The 15,377-nt window shown below is 32.3% G+C and overlaps 3 protein-coding genes across 3 annotated transcripts; 1 reads left to right on the top strand and 2 right to left on the bottom strand.

Annotated features, from left to right (window-relative positions):
- Positions 1-121: 121 nt before the first annotated feature.
- Positions 122-7,107, top strand: LOC119834405. The gene is made up of 7 exons (XM_038358759.1): positions 122-366; positions 1,805-2,026; positions 2,246-2,365; positions 3,002-3,137; positions 3,536-3,717; positions 6,204-6,275; positions 7,010-7,107. The coding sequence occupies exons 1-7, from the start codon at positions 330-332 to the stop codon at positions 7,066-7,068; spliced, it is 828 nt and encodes a 275-aa protein (XP_038214687.1). The 5' UTR covers positions 122-329; the 3' UTR covers positions 7,069-7,107.
- Positions 7,108-7,186: 79 nt separating this feature from the next.
- LOC119834590 (fibroblast growth factor receptor substrate 2) lies at positions 7,187-10,942 on the bottom strand. The gene is made up of 2 exons (XM_038358986.1): positions 10,497-10,942; positions 7,187-10,406 (listed from the first exon to the last, which is right to left on the bottom strand). The coding sequence occupies exons 1-2, from the start codon at positions 10,714-10,716 to the stop codon at positions 9,085-9,087; spliced, it is 1,542 nt and encodes a 513-aa protein (XP_038214914.1). The 5' UTR covers positions 10,717-10,942; the 3' UTR covers positions 7,187-9,084.
- Positions 10,943-11,852: 910 nt separating this feature from the next.
- On the bottom strand, positions 11,853-15,371 carry LOC119834539 (rab3 GTPase-activating protein regulatory subunit-like). The gene is made up of 3 exons (XM_038358930.1): positions 13,478-15,371; positions 13,201-13,398; positions 11,853-12,105 (listed from the first exon to the last, which is right to left on the bottom strand). Exons 1-3 carry the CDS (start codon positions 15,359-15,361, stop codon positions 11,929-11,931), a joined length of 2,259 nt encoding a protein of 752 aa, XP_038214858.1. The 5' UTR covers positions 15,362-15,371; the 3' UTR covers positions 11,853-11,928.
- Between the last annotated feature and the right edge of the window lie 6 nt (positions 15,372-15,377).

Consider the following 15,377-nt stretch of genomic DNA (forward strand, 5'->3'; position numbering starts at 1 on the left):
CGCTACCGCGATCAACGAAACCGTATATAAAGAACCCCATGTGAGTACCTATTTAAGATGCCTTGAAAGAAAATCCGCTCCTACGCAACTACAGTATACTTTGCCATTATGTACCTATATCGCTACCAAGGCGGGAGCGGTCGCGCAAATTGTTTGGGGAATAAACTTTATGTTTATTCGTCAGAGACACCGTTAACTATTTGTTTGAGTGACACGTCTTGTATTGTGAAGTGATTCTGTGTCCGTAGGATAAAACCTAGAAATCGCCGATTACCGTCATATAACAAAAAATAGAAAGGCGGGCAGAAATTCGTTTCATCCAAAACAGAATGTTGCGTTTTGGATTGCTATTGTTACTTGTCACAGGTACGTTGTTATTTTCCTTTTGTATTATATCAGATAGCAAGTGCAAATTCGTCAGAATATTAAAAAATAAGATATAAATACTTTCATAAAGCTATTCTCATTGAAAAATCATAGTTAATAACAATTTATTAGATATATACTTACCACTGAAATTGATAATTACGCATAATCATGAGTAAGATCTCTTATTTTAAAATGGGTAGCTTATGTGAATCGTGTTCTTATTATTGTTGTGATATTATTGTGCACTTTTTATACTTGAAGATCAAAACAAAACATTTAGCGGTCTATAAACGTGTATGATAAATGCTAAACATCTAAGTGATCTCGTCATTCAAAGTTATTATTGTATATTATTCATAGCTGCATCTTTCCGTGTTAGAGGGCTTCATTGTAGAGTATAGAGGCATGCGCGTCCTCTTATCCCAGATTAGATAATAATACTAACTCTATCGAATAATTCAAATAATCGGCGCGTGCGATACACACTGAGGTCGCTGCCGACCGCGGTGGTATTTTTAACATTCCCGGACCAACTCAAGGTTGGCCAAGATAGCCGCTTATTCATTTGGATATGACCTAATTTTAAATGATATTCATAAATAAATAAAAAATGTATTAATAGATAAAATGGAATACCAGTGCATACTGGGCGCTCTTGATATCCTTTAGAGGGAACTCATAATTTACTGGTTACAAACTTTACGAACGTAGTAACATAATTTGCTAGATCCCATAAAAATATGTAGGTGGACACCTGGTTGTAAATCATATTGAATGATTTTAAACATAACGATGATCTATGACCGTGGTGTAGGACATTTAAATTATGTTCAGCTAAAATAAATATCTGCCCACATTCAATGAAACTTCCAGTTACGAAAACAATTTATTATACAGTAGGTACTATTCTTATTTACAGCTGAGTAATTAAGCATAGGAAATTACAGTTCTCTATCTTTAAAACATTCTTATAGGTCTAATTATATTGACAAATGCGTATATTCTCTTACATTTATATTCGCATATTATGTTTTCATGTCTAAAATTTGTTGACTAGACGTCTTTGAAACTAATTGACTGTGCATTTTTAGAATGTTCTACTAAAAACTGATAGGTTCCATATTTTTGTCCTGGGTGATGTCGAATAAACACATACGAGTAACATGTGTTTGCTCGCCGATTCGGGACAAATATGGTGCACGGTACTCACGCGGGGCGCGTAATTGAAAATTTTGAAATTTCGATAACAATCCGATGTCACGAAGTTGGCGGTGTTGGTATATCTAGAGACCACATATGCTGCCTGCCATGTCCCCTATCTTCACACGGATTTCCCAATAAGATAATGAGGGATTTGGTACACTTTTGTTTGCTATAAAATATGTTCCCTTCACACTTGGAGATTGAAATTACTAAACTTATTATTATTTTCCAGTAAGTAAACAACTGTCAATATCGGACTTTAATGTACAAAGTCCAGTAAAAAAAGGGGATGATGTACTTCTGCAATGTCGATATAAATTAGATCAAGGTGAATCTGATAAAGCGTTATTTGTCAAATGGTGGTTCACCCCCATGAATGGCAGCAGCGATGATAGAAGCCAAATCTACCAAAGAATAGTAGGCCATGATCCTGTTTCAATTCATCACGATATGAGTAAGTTTTTATTAAGTATACGGTGTTTGTTAATAACTGTATAGGTTCGAAATTAATTTCGGGTACCTAACAAGAAAAGTTAGGAACTGCATGTGTACGCTTAAGTAAAATTAAATTTAATGACAGTTAGCTACTGTAGTTACACGTACTGTATTTATGAGCAAATAAACGTGCTATTCATTAAGAAATTAATTGACATTGGCATGTTCGATGTTTCAGAAATAGTGGAAAATGACGACATTTTATTGCTGAACGTTTCAGTGAAGGACTCTGGAACGTACGAATGTGAAGTTTCTAATATAGAGGAAGTTCGCTTATATCGAGATTTAATAGTCTATAGTAAGTGCGTGACAATTTTAATACCAAAACATTTAATAAGTATTCAAAGACAAAATTCTCCCACTACTTCTAAAAATTATTCTAAAATTTTGTGATTTTATACTTGATTACTTTGTTTTCTTGATTTTATTTATTTATTTATTCTTTATCGCACTTAATTAACATTAAAAAAGAAAGGAAATAAAACTTACATCTAAGTACAATAGGCGGTCTTATCGCTTAGAGCGATTTCTTCCAGACATATATATATATATATATATATATATATATATATATATATATATATATATATATATATATATATATATATATATATATATATATATATATATATATATATGTATAGATAGAGAACATGTGCATCCCGCCACCACTTGCAACCACTTGAGCTTTTTTCGGAACTCCGATACATGATTATATTTACGGAGTCCAAATATGAACCGTATGCAAAAATTCTGTAAGCGCTCCAGCACATTGATCTGGTCTGTAGTTAGATTGACATAGCAAACATCGGCATAGTCTAGTATAGGGAGAAGGAGGGACTGATTTTTATAGAGAAGAAATAATAAAACACTAAGAATTTAATTGTAGACGATTGTAGATTTAATCTATTTATACAGCAAATAACTATTATAGCAACTGGCAGTGGTGTCGAACTGGATATTTCAAGAACGGAAGATGGTCCCGATGAAGATGAAGACGAAGATGTTGTGATCATGTGTTATGCGACTGATGTTTCGCCGTATCCTGACCTCACTGTTACTGTAAATGGGTTCGTTTATAATTTCTATTAGGTACTTAACGGTTTTTATCAATAGAACTTTTCTGGGACCAATGTAGTGTAGATCGACTGCTTTGTAATGGAACGTTTGAGCGTTTTGCGACAAATTTTAATGAAGACATAATTGGTACTCTGTTTTTTCTTTTTTAATTCCACGAATATTTTTAATGACTTTACTAATTCAGGAATATTATGTATTTCATCTAATTTATACGTTTCATTTAGTATTGTCAAAAGCTTCACGTATGTCGCTATAAAGTCGCTAAGTCGCTAGCCTAAGCTCCGTACCTATTTATTATATTGAACAGTATTTCCGACATAGATTCAAATCGCTAAAAATACAATGTTACCTAAATATTTTCTTATAATTAATTCTTATCTAATTCTAGAGACGCTATAAATTCGTCAAAGGCTGTAATAACGAATCCAGAAGAATTGTTCGACGTCTATAGCAACAGTACGATTAGCGACGACGTGGCCGCCGGAGCTGAGATTAAATGCCAACTTTCGTTTCAAGACGTGCAAATTACAGACGAATCACTAATCGTCACCCAAACCTACAGCAGCACTGGTATGTATTGAAATCTAATCTGTCGTGAATACTTAATAAATATTAAATTCAGTAAACTAAAAGATTAAAAATACGTTAAGGGGTAGAGACAGTTGTTAAATGTGTAATTAACAAAATGTTTATAATTAGCAACCAAACAATACTAGTTATATTGAGGTATGGTAGGATCTCTAAAGAACAAGGAAAAAGGTGTTAAAAAAATATGTAAAATGTTTGTATGACACAAAATGTTTATATATTACGTAGTCATGTGGTCTTGTGAGCACATATTGCATGTTATTGCATTTCACTAACATCAACACAGCTTTTGAGAATTTTGAATGATTTGATGAGTTGAGAATTGCAAGAGCACAAAATTTAAATAATACGTGTAATTTCTTGCATGACGTGTCAATTTCACTTTAAGAATTTGTAAACAATGTTATTCTGTTAAGTTTTATATTATTCTTTGTAAAAATTACATATACCTAAAATATTTTAGTTGAATAGTGCCAGTACCATACTTATTAAAATTTTTCTTTAAGGAAATCGGAAAGGCTATTTATAAAGCATACAAACTGCAAGCACTTAGTCTGTAGTCATGTTAGCTTTAAAATCTTTCAAACGTCTTCTAAAATAATATTATATTAAATTGAGTTGTAATCTGTGATGTATATAATATTAATGAAAAACATCGATATCAATGTTATTGTAAAATCTTAAATCTAAGGTAAGCTAGAATGACGCTCTCACATTTATGCAATCTTTACCGGTACGAGCTGGCCCAATTTGTACCGAAGCGTGCTTGACTCCCACACTCAAATATTAATATGTTTTCAATGTTATAAATATGTTTTCAAAGCCCTATCAAATTAGCATATATCTTGTAGCGTATCATACAGTGTCCTGATTTTTTTACGAAAGTGGATCATCTCTACTATATAAAAATAAGTCGGGTTTTCCTTCCTGACGCTATAACTCCAGAACGCACGAACCGATTTCCATGGTTTTGCATTCGTTGGAAAGGTCTCGAGCTCCGTGAGGTTTATAGCAAAGAACATTCAGGAAAAATTTCAACAGAAAAGTGTGAAAATCATTTTTCACATACAGCCATCTGGTGGCGAAACGGAGTTCGCCGGGTTTGCTAGTATGATATAATATATCATATAATATAAATATGTATATTTATATGATCATATCAAAATATCAAAATTTCAGAAGCAGTGGTGGCTCAGTGGTGAGAACCTCGGACTTCAAAATCGATAAGTCGGGGTTCGAGACCGGGCGAGCGTACAGGAAATAAATTGATTTTTCAATTTATCTGCGCATGTGGATAACATCACCACTGCTTAAACGGTGAAGGAAAACATCGTGAGGAAACCGGCATGTCCAAGAATTAAAAGTTCGACGACATGTGACATCTGCCAACCCGCACTTGGCCAGCGTGGTGGATTATGGCCTGAACCCTCATAGGAGGCCTGTGTCCCAGCAGTGGGAACATATATGGGCTGATGATGATGATGATGATGATGATGATATGATCATATGATATATCATATAATATAAATATATATATTTTTATGACATTATGAAAAAGTTTGGAAAATCCAAAAGTGCACGCCTCATAGCGGTTTTTAATTTTTACAAGAAAACAATTAAAATAAAAAAAAAGACTTTTGAATTTTTCGCGCCATTGTCCACCCAGAAATGGAAAAATAAGGTACTACACGCAAGTATTGTAAACGAGCCTTTTTGCATAACGTAACAGAAAAATAGTTGATGAGATAGAAATGTACATTCGATAAGTGGATTTTTGTTTTGTCAATTAAAATTAAATTACATTGAATTAGACCGTGATCTTCGAAAGTAAATAAATTTAGATGATACCGAAGCGTTTAAAAAAAAATTCTATTAGTTAAGTTTTTCGCGAGTTATCGTGACCACGCCGGTTTACATACATACATATAAACGGACAGGCTTAGAATAATTTTTTTAAACATTTTTTTTAGTTATTTACAAAGCAAAATAAGATTTAAAAATGTCCTGAGTGTTGAAACTAGTGTTTTTTCTTCACAATTATGTATAAATATTATTCTACAAGTGCGATAGAAAATATTTACAGATACTTTAAGTTCAAAAAATCCCTTGATTTTCATTAAGCGAGAGTAGAGCACTACCTCAACGCTCCGCTTATGAGGCGTGCAACACGCTTTTGGCTCATGTAGTCCCCTTAATATGAAATGTGACAATAATTTTCATGAGCACTGGGTGAGTATTTTTACTAGATAGCTACTATATATATTTTTTTTTTCATTTACATAATACTATGGAAGACGGTTGAAGGATTAAAATGAACGGATCTATCCTGCTTCGTTTTACTGTTTTCAACTTAATAACAAAAATTAACCCAGTTGACAGTATGGCTGATGGTCGTAATCTCATTGTATCGATATATTGAAATGAATAAAAGGCTACGATATATTAACTTGCTTTCGTTGTCAACGCAGCTGAGTCTCTGACGGAGAATTCCACAGAATTGGTTACTACTACGGAGGCCACTGAAACCGATATATTAAACTGTAAGTTTAGAAACCCAGATACCTACCAAACACTTTTCCTCCTTTACTTCCAACAATATTCAATTTCAAAAGTTTTTTTTATATCTTATGCCTACAGTTATCTTATTATAACTTCACATTTTCCGTTCCATTCGTAAACATTGATAAGATCAATTATTTATGAAAAATTATCCGTTTTAAAATAAATTTACCCATTTTTATTGAACATGTAGTCAAAAACGATTTCTAATTTAATCGTAGAGCATGCTTGGATCAAAATTTAACGTTGATATTTAACGCTTCACCTAACAAATGCTTAAATAAAACACTACAGAAATGAAGCTTCTTGAAGAGAACTGCGTATCCTTTAATATTTATTTATATTACTGTAAAATTTATAATATCTAACCGTGGGGATGACACACACCGTGGGGGGACCACTACCAGTCTATGAAATACAAAATCTCTCCGGGTCTTCATATTCAGACAACTACAATGATTATTAAGAACGCGGTTACATTTTTATTATGGTTTTTTATGTGTTCAATTCTACGAGTACAATGCTACTGTAATACTACGTTACTGCAATTCACTACTTGCTATGTCCCGGAACAGAGCAGAATCCAGTTCTTGCATACTCCAAATAAATGTTAATTATATTCTCTAAATACATACACAACGTGATTTATTGCGTAAGATAAGAAATGGTGAGTCTACTCGGCAAATAATAACCATAATATGAATTATTTTTTCAGCTGGGAATGGCGTCACACCATACTGGATAGTACTTCTCCTTGCACTGTTTGTTTATTGAATTGTTTGTAATATGAATATTATTAAATGTTGAATGTAATTATTTTGTTTTATTCTACCACCTACTTCATGACAAAATCTTGGATAAATTATAAAGAAAAGCCTTTTTCAACATATTATGTTTATTTACACATAATCTGGTTCATTTTTAACATATTTATTTCTCAGGTACAATGCCTTCGAGGGAAGTCAACAAACATTTATTCTGTTTAAAATGGGCAATTTTAATTACCAACATTTTTATGAAAGACTCACTATACATAGTAGGTATATATAAAATACATATTATATTTTTGAAAATATTGACACTTATCACTAAATCAGTCACTCAAGTTTCTTTAAAACTTATATAAACAGCTCTACGTAGCTACCTATTATGTAGCTATAACATCCACATACAAACTTAGTTTAAGTGGCAACATTTATACCAATAAGAATATAAAGCCAATAATAATTGATTGATGACATTTTCATCATGATATTATATCTCATTCATACAGCAGTTTAATATGTGAATGAACAAATTAATTAATGACATAAAAAATCTTACATTATTAAAAATACTAAAAAAATTACTATAACTACATGCATGTATAAAACAATAAATACAATGCATTTATACAAAAAATACATCAAAACCATAATAGCTGTCCAAATACATAGTGTACTTTTGTGCATACTTAAAAATATTTAACTTATATGAAGCATTACATTTATAATAACTTAAAAATTGGTAATCTTTGGTACACATTTAAAAGCATTTATTTACTACATGATAATAATATCAATTGGCTTAGACTATTTACATGACAACATTCACAAATTTGCTAATAATATTTTCATTACTTACATAAAACAGGCCATTAATATTTCAATAATTATTCTATCAACGAGCATTAAATAATACCTTAAATAATTTAACTACTTTCATTCAATTAAGCCTCAATTTCCTAAACATTCAAATTTATTTCTAGGACAAATTTATTTCGGGTTTGTTCAATTGCGTGCAAATATTTGCGTAGGTATAGTAATTTTTTTTAAATGTATAGATAAAACATTTCTAAATATTGTCCCACTTGTGAATTTGTGTGTTCGTGCGAATTTGAGTGACATAATAAATAGTGAAAATAATTATTTGTACACATTATAACAATATAAGTAAACATAATTTATATTGAATTTGGCATATTTATGTTCTTAACTTATAAACAAGTAATATGATTTATTACTTGAGACCGAAGCTCACTGAAAAAACTAGAAATATTAAAAATACAAATTTAGTAATTTTAAAGGGGGTCATTATACAGCATTGCTTTTTTGCAATCATCACATAATCCAGGAACTTAACATACATACAGTACATTAATTAATAAACAAACAATAGGTATTTTTATCTTAATAATATGTTACTTGTCTCATTATGGCCTTGGAATTAATTACAAAAATATTTCTTATATACATTACTTACAAGAAACACATACCATAGCAATGTCTTTGATAATTATTTAACAACTAATTTATTGGCCAAAATTAGTGAATATACATATTGTCCATTCAAAAAAATTTACAAATTTGATGATAAATTGGAAATTTCTATATATATATTTGGTAAAAAATATATTAAGATTAGGTCAAAGTAATCATTAATTAGGTTGCTGTTATAGAAAATATTACATAGTAAATTTTTCATGCAAAGTAGGTTCTAGTCAATAAAATTTCAGTAAATGCCCGCATTAACTGTTAGATGACATGCACAACTTTGGCAACATACATATCTTTGGCTGTTATTTGCTTGCTTTGGCCTTTCTTGGTATTTAATACCTACCATACATGTTTATTTGGTATAAAGTATTTTAACAGCAGTCACAAAAAATAATCAATAAAAATATCCACAGCAACACTAGTCACTATTACACCTTTGATATAATAAATTCCATTTAGACAAGGTAAAGTGAGAATTTTCTAAAACTTATTCTACTATTCAATGTAACACTGAAACATTTAATAATTATTTACCTTACTTTTTATCTGAAGAATTAGAAACCATTATGCACGAATTGTGTCTACTTTTACGACAAGCATCCAAATTAGCATCAGCTGCTGCGGCTACTGATGTCAACGCTACAGTTTTATCAAAGTCAATGGTTGTATAACCAATGCTTGCCATTGGCAATGAGGGGACAGCATTAGTACTTGAACTTTTGTCAATACTATTTTGTGAAACCATTCGGCTTCGGGCATGTGATGAATAAGAAGCAGTACTTTCATTTTTCGAACTATTATATGACTGACTCTCAGGGCTAGCTGCTGCAACATCAGTTTTTAGTGTTTCTTTATTAGTATCTATATCCAATACTGCATAGTTCACTTCCAGCTCTTCAACAGGTGACATAGATGTAAATGTATCGGATTCTGAAAATTTGTGGTGATGGTCATGCTTCACATTTTTCATGCTATCAGAAATTTCACCAATCATAAGATTTGCATATGTATTGACTTCTGGATTAGAGCCAATAGTTAAATTACAATACTCCACTGGTCTAGGTGTGACTGGTGTAACAGGTGTTATAGGTGGCTGGTCGTTTTTATTTTCTAAAGGAAGGTTATCATTTGGGGCAACATTCACATATAATCTGGCTGCTCCTCGATGTTCCACATTTAATTGTGCATACTGTTCACTAGTATGGCTAGTTGCTGGTGATAATGCATCATTGTCAGGCTTTATGGTATTGTTTGGTTTATTAGGAGAAGCCTGGTTTGAAGTCTTTTTTGTAGTATCTGTGTCATTCTCCATGTATCGTCCCTCAAGAAATCGTGTTTCATCTTCAATATCCCTTATAGCAATTAAAGCCATTTCACGTCTTAAAGTCTTCCTTAACATTGCCAAATCTCTATTTAAATCATTTGTGTATACATGTCGTTCCATTCCACTTTCAGCTTGGTTATTGTTATGCTCTCTTTTGAAATCTCTGACTTGATAGACATTTGTTGCTTGAGTGTTTGTTTGAGAACGAGGATATAGAGGCATTACTTCAAGAATATCTGCACTTGATGGTGATCTTGGTGCTGGATTGCGGGGCAGGGGAGGCATAGCTGTGTTTGACATATTATTGTTTAACATAGGATCAGCTTGGCCATTATCCACTGAAGATCGATGAACAACAGTGGCTTGAAGAGTCTGCCGATTTTGGGGTGATGGAGTAATCCTTGAAACTGGATAAGGAACTGAATCATTAACAACATTTCTTAACTGAATTTGTTGTTGCAATGTACGGAAGAGAAAGGATGCTCTACGGCATCTAAAGGCATAGATTCCTTCACCAGTTTCACATCTTCTTCCTAAAAATAAATAATTATTCGTTAAATAAACAATAACACTTTTACCATATGACAATATATGGACTTATTTTAAACAAAAACATAATTTACCTGATTCAAAGCTGAATAAATCTCCTTCAAAACCATATCTTCTTAAGGAATGAAGGGGCCATACTGTAGAGTCTCTTCCTTCTCTATAGAGTATTATATTTGATTCTGTGATTTCCAATTGACCAGAACACAAATCTACACCATTTTCATCAATATTGACGACGCGAAATATATTAGGATGCAAGTCTGATATTTCTTTTTTGCTTTGAAAGCACCCCATTACGGCTTATTAGATTTTGGCAAAATGTAGGATACGCGACTGATTAGCCTTCAAAAGGATTTTGTACACTGCACTGTATGCATATTAGATCCCCATCGCCCATTTGAAGAGGATATTTCAATTACTTCATCGCACTAACAACAACAACAGTCTCTTTAATTTTATGTAATTGCTAGGTACCTAGGTAGGTACGTGATTTGATTTCAAATATCAGACAATTGACATATTTTATTGTAAACATATTGAATTTACCACAGATATTCTTCAGTAGGAATTTGTATACAGATTATACATATTATGGACAGTATCCGCATTGTTGCACCTGTCACTACGTTCGTTACTAGCTGTAATCCGCGGCGTCATTCGCTTGAAGGTACGCGGCTAAAAGTAGCCTATACGCTAATCCAGACTCTCATCTATATCTGTACAAAATTTCATGCATATACGTTAAGCTGTTTTCACGTGAAAGAATAACAAAGACTCATACATCCAATAACCATAACCATACTAACAAACTTTCGCGAATGATATTAGGTGGTATGTATGTAATTTGATTGCGATAGTAAAAAAATGGTCTTTTGAAGATATTTGAGAAACTAGTTTTGTATCGAATGATGAAATATGATTTTAATATATGAGAAGTAATAAACAACTTCTATACCCAAAAGCGACCCTATTTGTAAACCCTCACACTGTCGGTCTGGCTGTCTGTCCGTTGGTTTTTCTGTCGGTCCATCTCTCTGTGCAAAAATGTAAGTTTTTTTTTCGAATTCATAAATTGACGTTTCCTTCCGTCCCTTTCAAGTCTTTTCTTTTAATTTATTGTTTTTTGTCACTGTTACGTTTGTAAAGTCGGCTCTACACTCGGGAAAGCCCGCGACATCTGCGAATCACGAGTGTAGATCACTAGATGTTGTTCACGCCTTCTCGTTCGCGCTTCACATCGTTCCCCAATCGGTTCTGGTTTTTGGGCTTGCGACAGGTTTACGGAAAGCAAATGCGAACGCATCCACATTTGCAGTTTTTCAGCTGTTTGATCACTGTAGAACCGACTTTGCATATAATAAATACGATTTTCTACCGCTAGAAGAATTGCGTTTATCAGATTTATGAATGAGTAAAATAAAAGCACTTGACGAGTAAACTATTTTATTATGCCTCTTAATAATATTTTACAATAGTAGTTAGGTGACGACATTGTATCAACATAATTTATAACTTGCGTCGTATGATAATTTCACAGCTATCAATAAGAAGTTTAATGAATTTTAAATCTTGAATATCAATTTTTGCTTCCGACGACTTCTTATCTATGTGTATTAAAAGATTTTGTAGAAGAGACACAGTAGACGATAGAGACGGATTCGAAGGTACCGAAGGATCAGGAGGCTGCAACGAAATTAAGACATTGAATAGGTGTTTGTAGTTATATTCATTAACAATAATCATATTAACGAATAGTCCTTTTTATGTTAAATGTCTAGTTAATTCAAAGAAATTAGGTTAAGAAGACTACAAATCAAGAGCTATTCACGCACGCACACTGTCAGTACACACACAGTAAACAAATCGAACAGTAAGGAAACAAGCCTTTTCAATAAAAATAATTACCTGCGTAATGTAATACCTACGTAATGCAATAAAGTTGTAATTTCTTTGAAAAAAAAAAACAAACATTTGAGTGGTAGTCCTAGACTTCTGTGATATCATTGAATCCAATTGAGAAATATAATTTACTAATGAAAAAGAATAATTTGACAAACAATAAAATTTTAAACGTTAATAGAAATATTTAGAGATATAATTGTGTTTATTTTTCTATCGAATCAAACTTGTAGTATTATAATTTCGACACACTATTAAAATAGCATTATAAACTACTAGCTGCGTCGCGGTTTCACCCGCGGGACGCAGCTAGTAGTGTATTACGTGTAGTATTTGCCTTATAATATTAGTAGGATATCATACATTTTTCGTTTTTTTTTTAATGCAGTGGATCTTATACTATAAAACATGCATTACAATGCTTATCATGCATTACAAAACACGCTTTTAGCTCATGAGTTGGTTAAATAAGGTACCTTTAAATAAATAAGCAGCAAGAAAGAAATCACCAACACAAAGTGTATTCATGTGTATTTTGATGACAAAATTTAGTTGAGTGTAGTAGACAAAACTAGCTGCGCCTCGCAGTTTCACCCTCGTAAGTCTGTCTCCCGTAGGAATATCGGGATATAACGTTGCCTATGTGTTATTCCATTTGTCCAGATAGATGGACAACTGGAATAACGTACCAAATTTCATTGCAATCGGTTCTGTAGATTTTGCGTGAAAGAGTAACAAGCATACATATACACATACATCCATCCACAGAAATTTAGCATTTATAATATTAGTAGGATAGGACTATAAGACAATTTTTTCAAGCTTCCAAAAAGTAGTTAAATTATTACTGGTTTTGATTTTATTGTTGCGAATACAAACCGTGTTTTGCATGCGTTTGTATAGTTGTGGAGGCATTGATACAATCCATTCCGCCTGATTGGACGAATTCTCAAGACTTTTCTTCAACCTTTGTATTGTAATAGCAAGAATAGGTGGTAACACTGATTCTGGCTCATTTATTAGAACCAAAATATTTTCGGCGAGACTATCATAGCCGGAATGAAATAATCCGATTATCTGAAAAGTTGATGACACAAAAATATAATTAAAATAGTCAAGTCTCGTGAGTCATATTTTATAATCACAATAAACTCACATATTGACGTTGTATGAAACTTTTATCCACTTCCCAAGACTCAGCCAAACTAGATATGTTATCGATCCACTGCAAACATTCGCTATCATTGTATATTTTATTACTATCGTTACTGTCGATGCAACTAATGGTTTCAATTGCAGTTCGAATAAGTTTTGTCAGATATTTCATTCTTGGATTCAATAATTTTTCGGATGGTTTTGTAGTGAATACTTTTTGAGTATTAGCAGCTAAAGCTTCAAGTAAACTCTGATAATCAACATCATATAACGTATCTAAAGGCTTCGATATTTTTAAGTTAAAATAACACTGGTAGTATATTGTACAGGACATTTGGTGTAGCAATTTTAACACACTGCTGTTAACATTTTTTGTATCTTGAGCTACTTCTACCAAGGAAGGTAAACTTTCATCCCAAATTTTTTCGAATTGAATTGGTTCTTTGTCATGATTGTTTAATGAAGTGGAACATTGGTAAAATTTTTCTAAAAATAATGTCATACTTTCAAGAAATTTAATTAAACTTCCACTGTTAAATCCCAAGTCTTGGGAGCAGAGGTGATCTTTCGGTAATTTGCCAACCTTATTTACTAAGCGACAACTGAGTTCAAAAATCTGTTTAAAATAAGTACACCATGTAATCGAAAAAAGCCCTAATCGTAAGTGCAAATTGTTGATGTGGTCAAGACAGTTCAGTACACACAACAGTTCTTCAGTCTGTTTCATATTTTTTTGCCACTCTACAGCATACTCCCAACACATATTTGCAATAATATAGTCGGATTTCGTGCTCAATGGAAATTGACGTCTTAGAAGTGATAACCATTTAAATATTTTAGGGTTTTTATCGACACATTGTCTATTGTTTTCCATAAATACATACATGGATTGATCTTGGCTTATTGTATCACATATTTCAGAATTAGCAGTAACATCGAATACTTCCATTAATTCATTTACTACAATGGCTTGCGCTGGGACTCCCATACTGCATAACCATTTTGCTATTAACTCCGTTACCGATCCTTTTCCTCTGGTATATATGTATTTTAAATTCACATTAATATTCTCAAGTTTCAATTTTGTCGTAGATTCACCTACATAGGAATCTTTGAAAATAAGAATAATGCTAAGAATAGAGATGTCTTCAAGTTTGCCAATCAAAATGCCCCACTTTGCGTTCTCTGCAGTGACAGATTCCCAATCATCTTTATCTACTGCATTTGTTTCAAATATTTTCACTACTGCCTTACAGGCCATTGCTATAATCATACTTCTCAAAGGACAGGACATATTTATTAATATAGTACGTATGTCTTCCCACCAAAAGGATATTTCGTTATAAGTAATTTTTGTAGCTTCTTCTGAACTGCTGCAAATGTAATATATTATTTCTATAATCTTTTCTATGAGCTCTATATTAAAGTCTTCAAGCGGCATATTCATCAAATGAGTAATCATGAGTTTAACAATGTCTTTAGGATCTATAACACTATGTTTAAGAAACACTGTTAATTCTGCAAGATTTCTTAGTTTTAAAATAGATTTAAAAATATCTGATGCTAAAACACATATTCCGTCTTCGGATAAATCCGATTTTAATGAAATGCGTTTGCTCTTTTCCTCAAAATTAAACATAGATAAAAATTCTTTATATGAATTATTTCCTTTATCCGCAAAAGTAACTTTTGCGTGTTGATACTCTTTATAATCTTTTTCTTGGGCAAGTATCAACAATCGTTCTAATACGCAATTGTCATCTTCCAACAGATGAAATTCAAATGAATCATCATCTGAACTGGGGTCCTTTTGGACTTCCACATCACTATCAAAATTCACATCAAGTTCATATGATTGATATATTTTGTTGGTCAAGTTCCTCATATCGTCTGTATTATCG

Source organism: Zerene cesonia, chromosome 19 (assembly GCF_012273895.1).
Source record: "Zerene cesonia ecotype Mississippi chromosome 19, Zerene_cesonia_1.1, whole genome shotgun sequence".
In the NCBI taxonomy this organism is placed as follows: Eukaryota; Metazoa; Arthropoda; class Insecta; order Lepidoptera; family Pieridae; genus Zerene; species Zerene cesonia.

Coding starts and splice junctions, on each gene's coding strand:
- LOC119834405 (XM_038358759.1), top strand. CDS start 330: ATGTTGCGTTTTGGATTGCTATTGTTACTTGTCACAG. Junction 2,027..2,245: donor TTCAATTCATCACGATATGA/GTAAGTTTTTAT, acceptor TCGATGTTTCAG/AAATAGTGGAAAATGACGAC. Junction 6,276..7,009: donor TGAAACCGATATATTAAACT/GTAAGTTTAGAA, acceptor TTATTTTTTCAG/CTGGGAATGGCGTCACACCA.
- LOC119834590 (XM_038358986.1), bottom strand. CDS start 10,716: ATGGGGTGCTTTCAAAGCAAAAAAGAAATATCAGACTTGCATCCTAAT. Junction 10,407..10,496: donor TTTATTCAGCTTTGAATCAG/GTAAATTATGTT, acceptor ATTTATTTTTAG/GAAGAAGATGTGAAACTGGT.
- LOC119834539 (XM_038358930.1), bottom strand. CDS start 15,361: ATGAGGAACTTGACCAACAAAATATATCAATCATATGAACTTGATGTG. Junction 13,399..13,477: donor GTTTCATACAACGTCAATAT/GTGAGTTTATTG, acceptor TCAACTTTTCAG/ATAATCGGATTATTTCATTC. Junction 12,106..13,200: donor ACAAACGCATGCAAAACACG/GTTTGTATTCGC, acceptor ATTTCGTTGCAG/CCTCCTGATCCTTCGGTACC.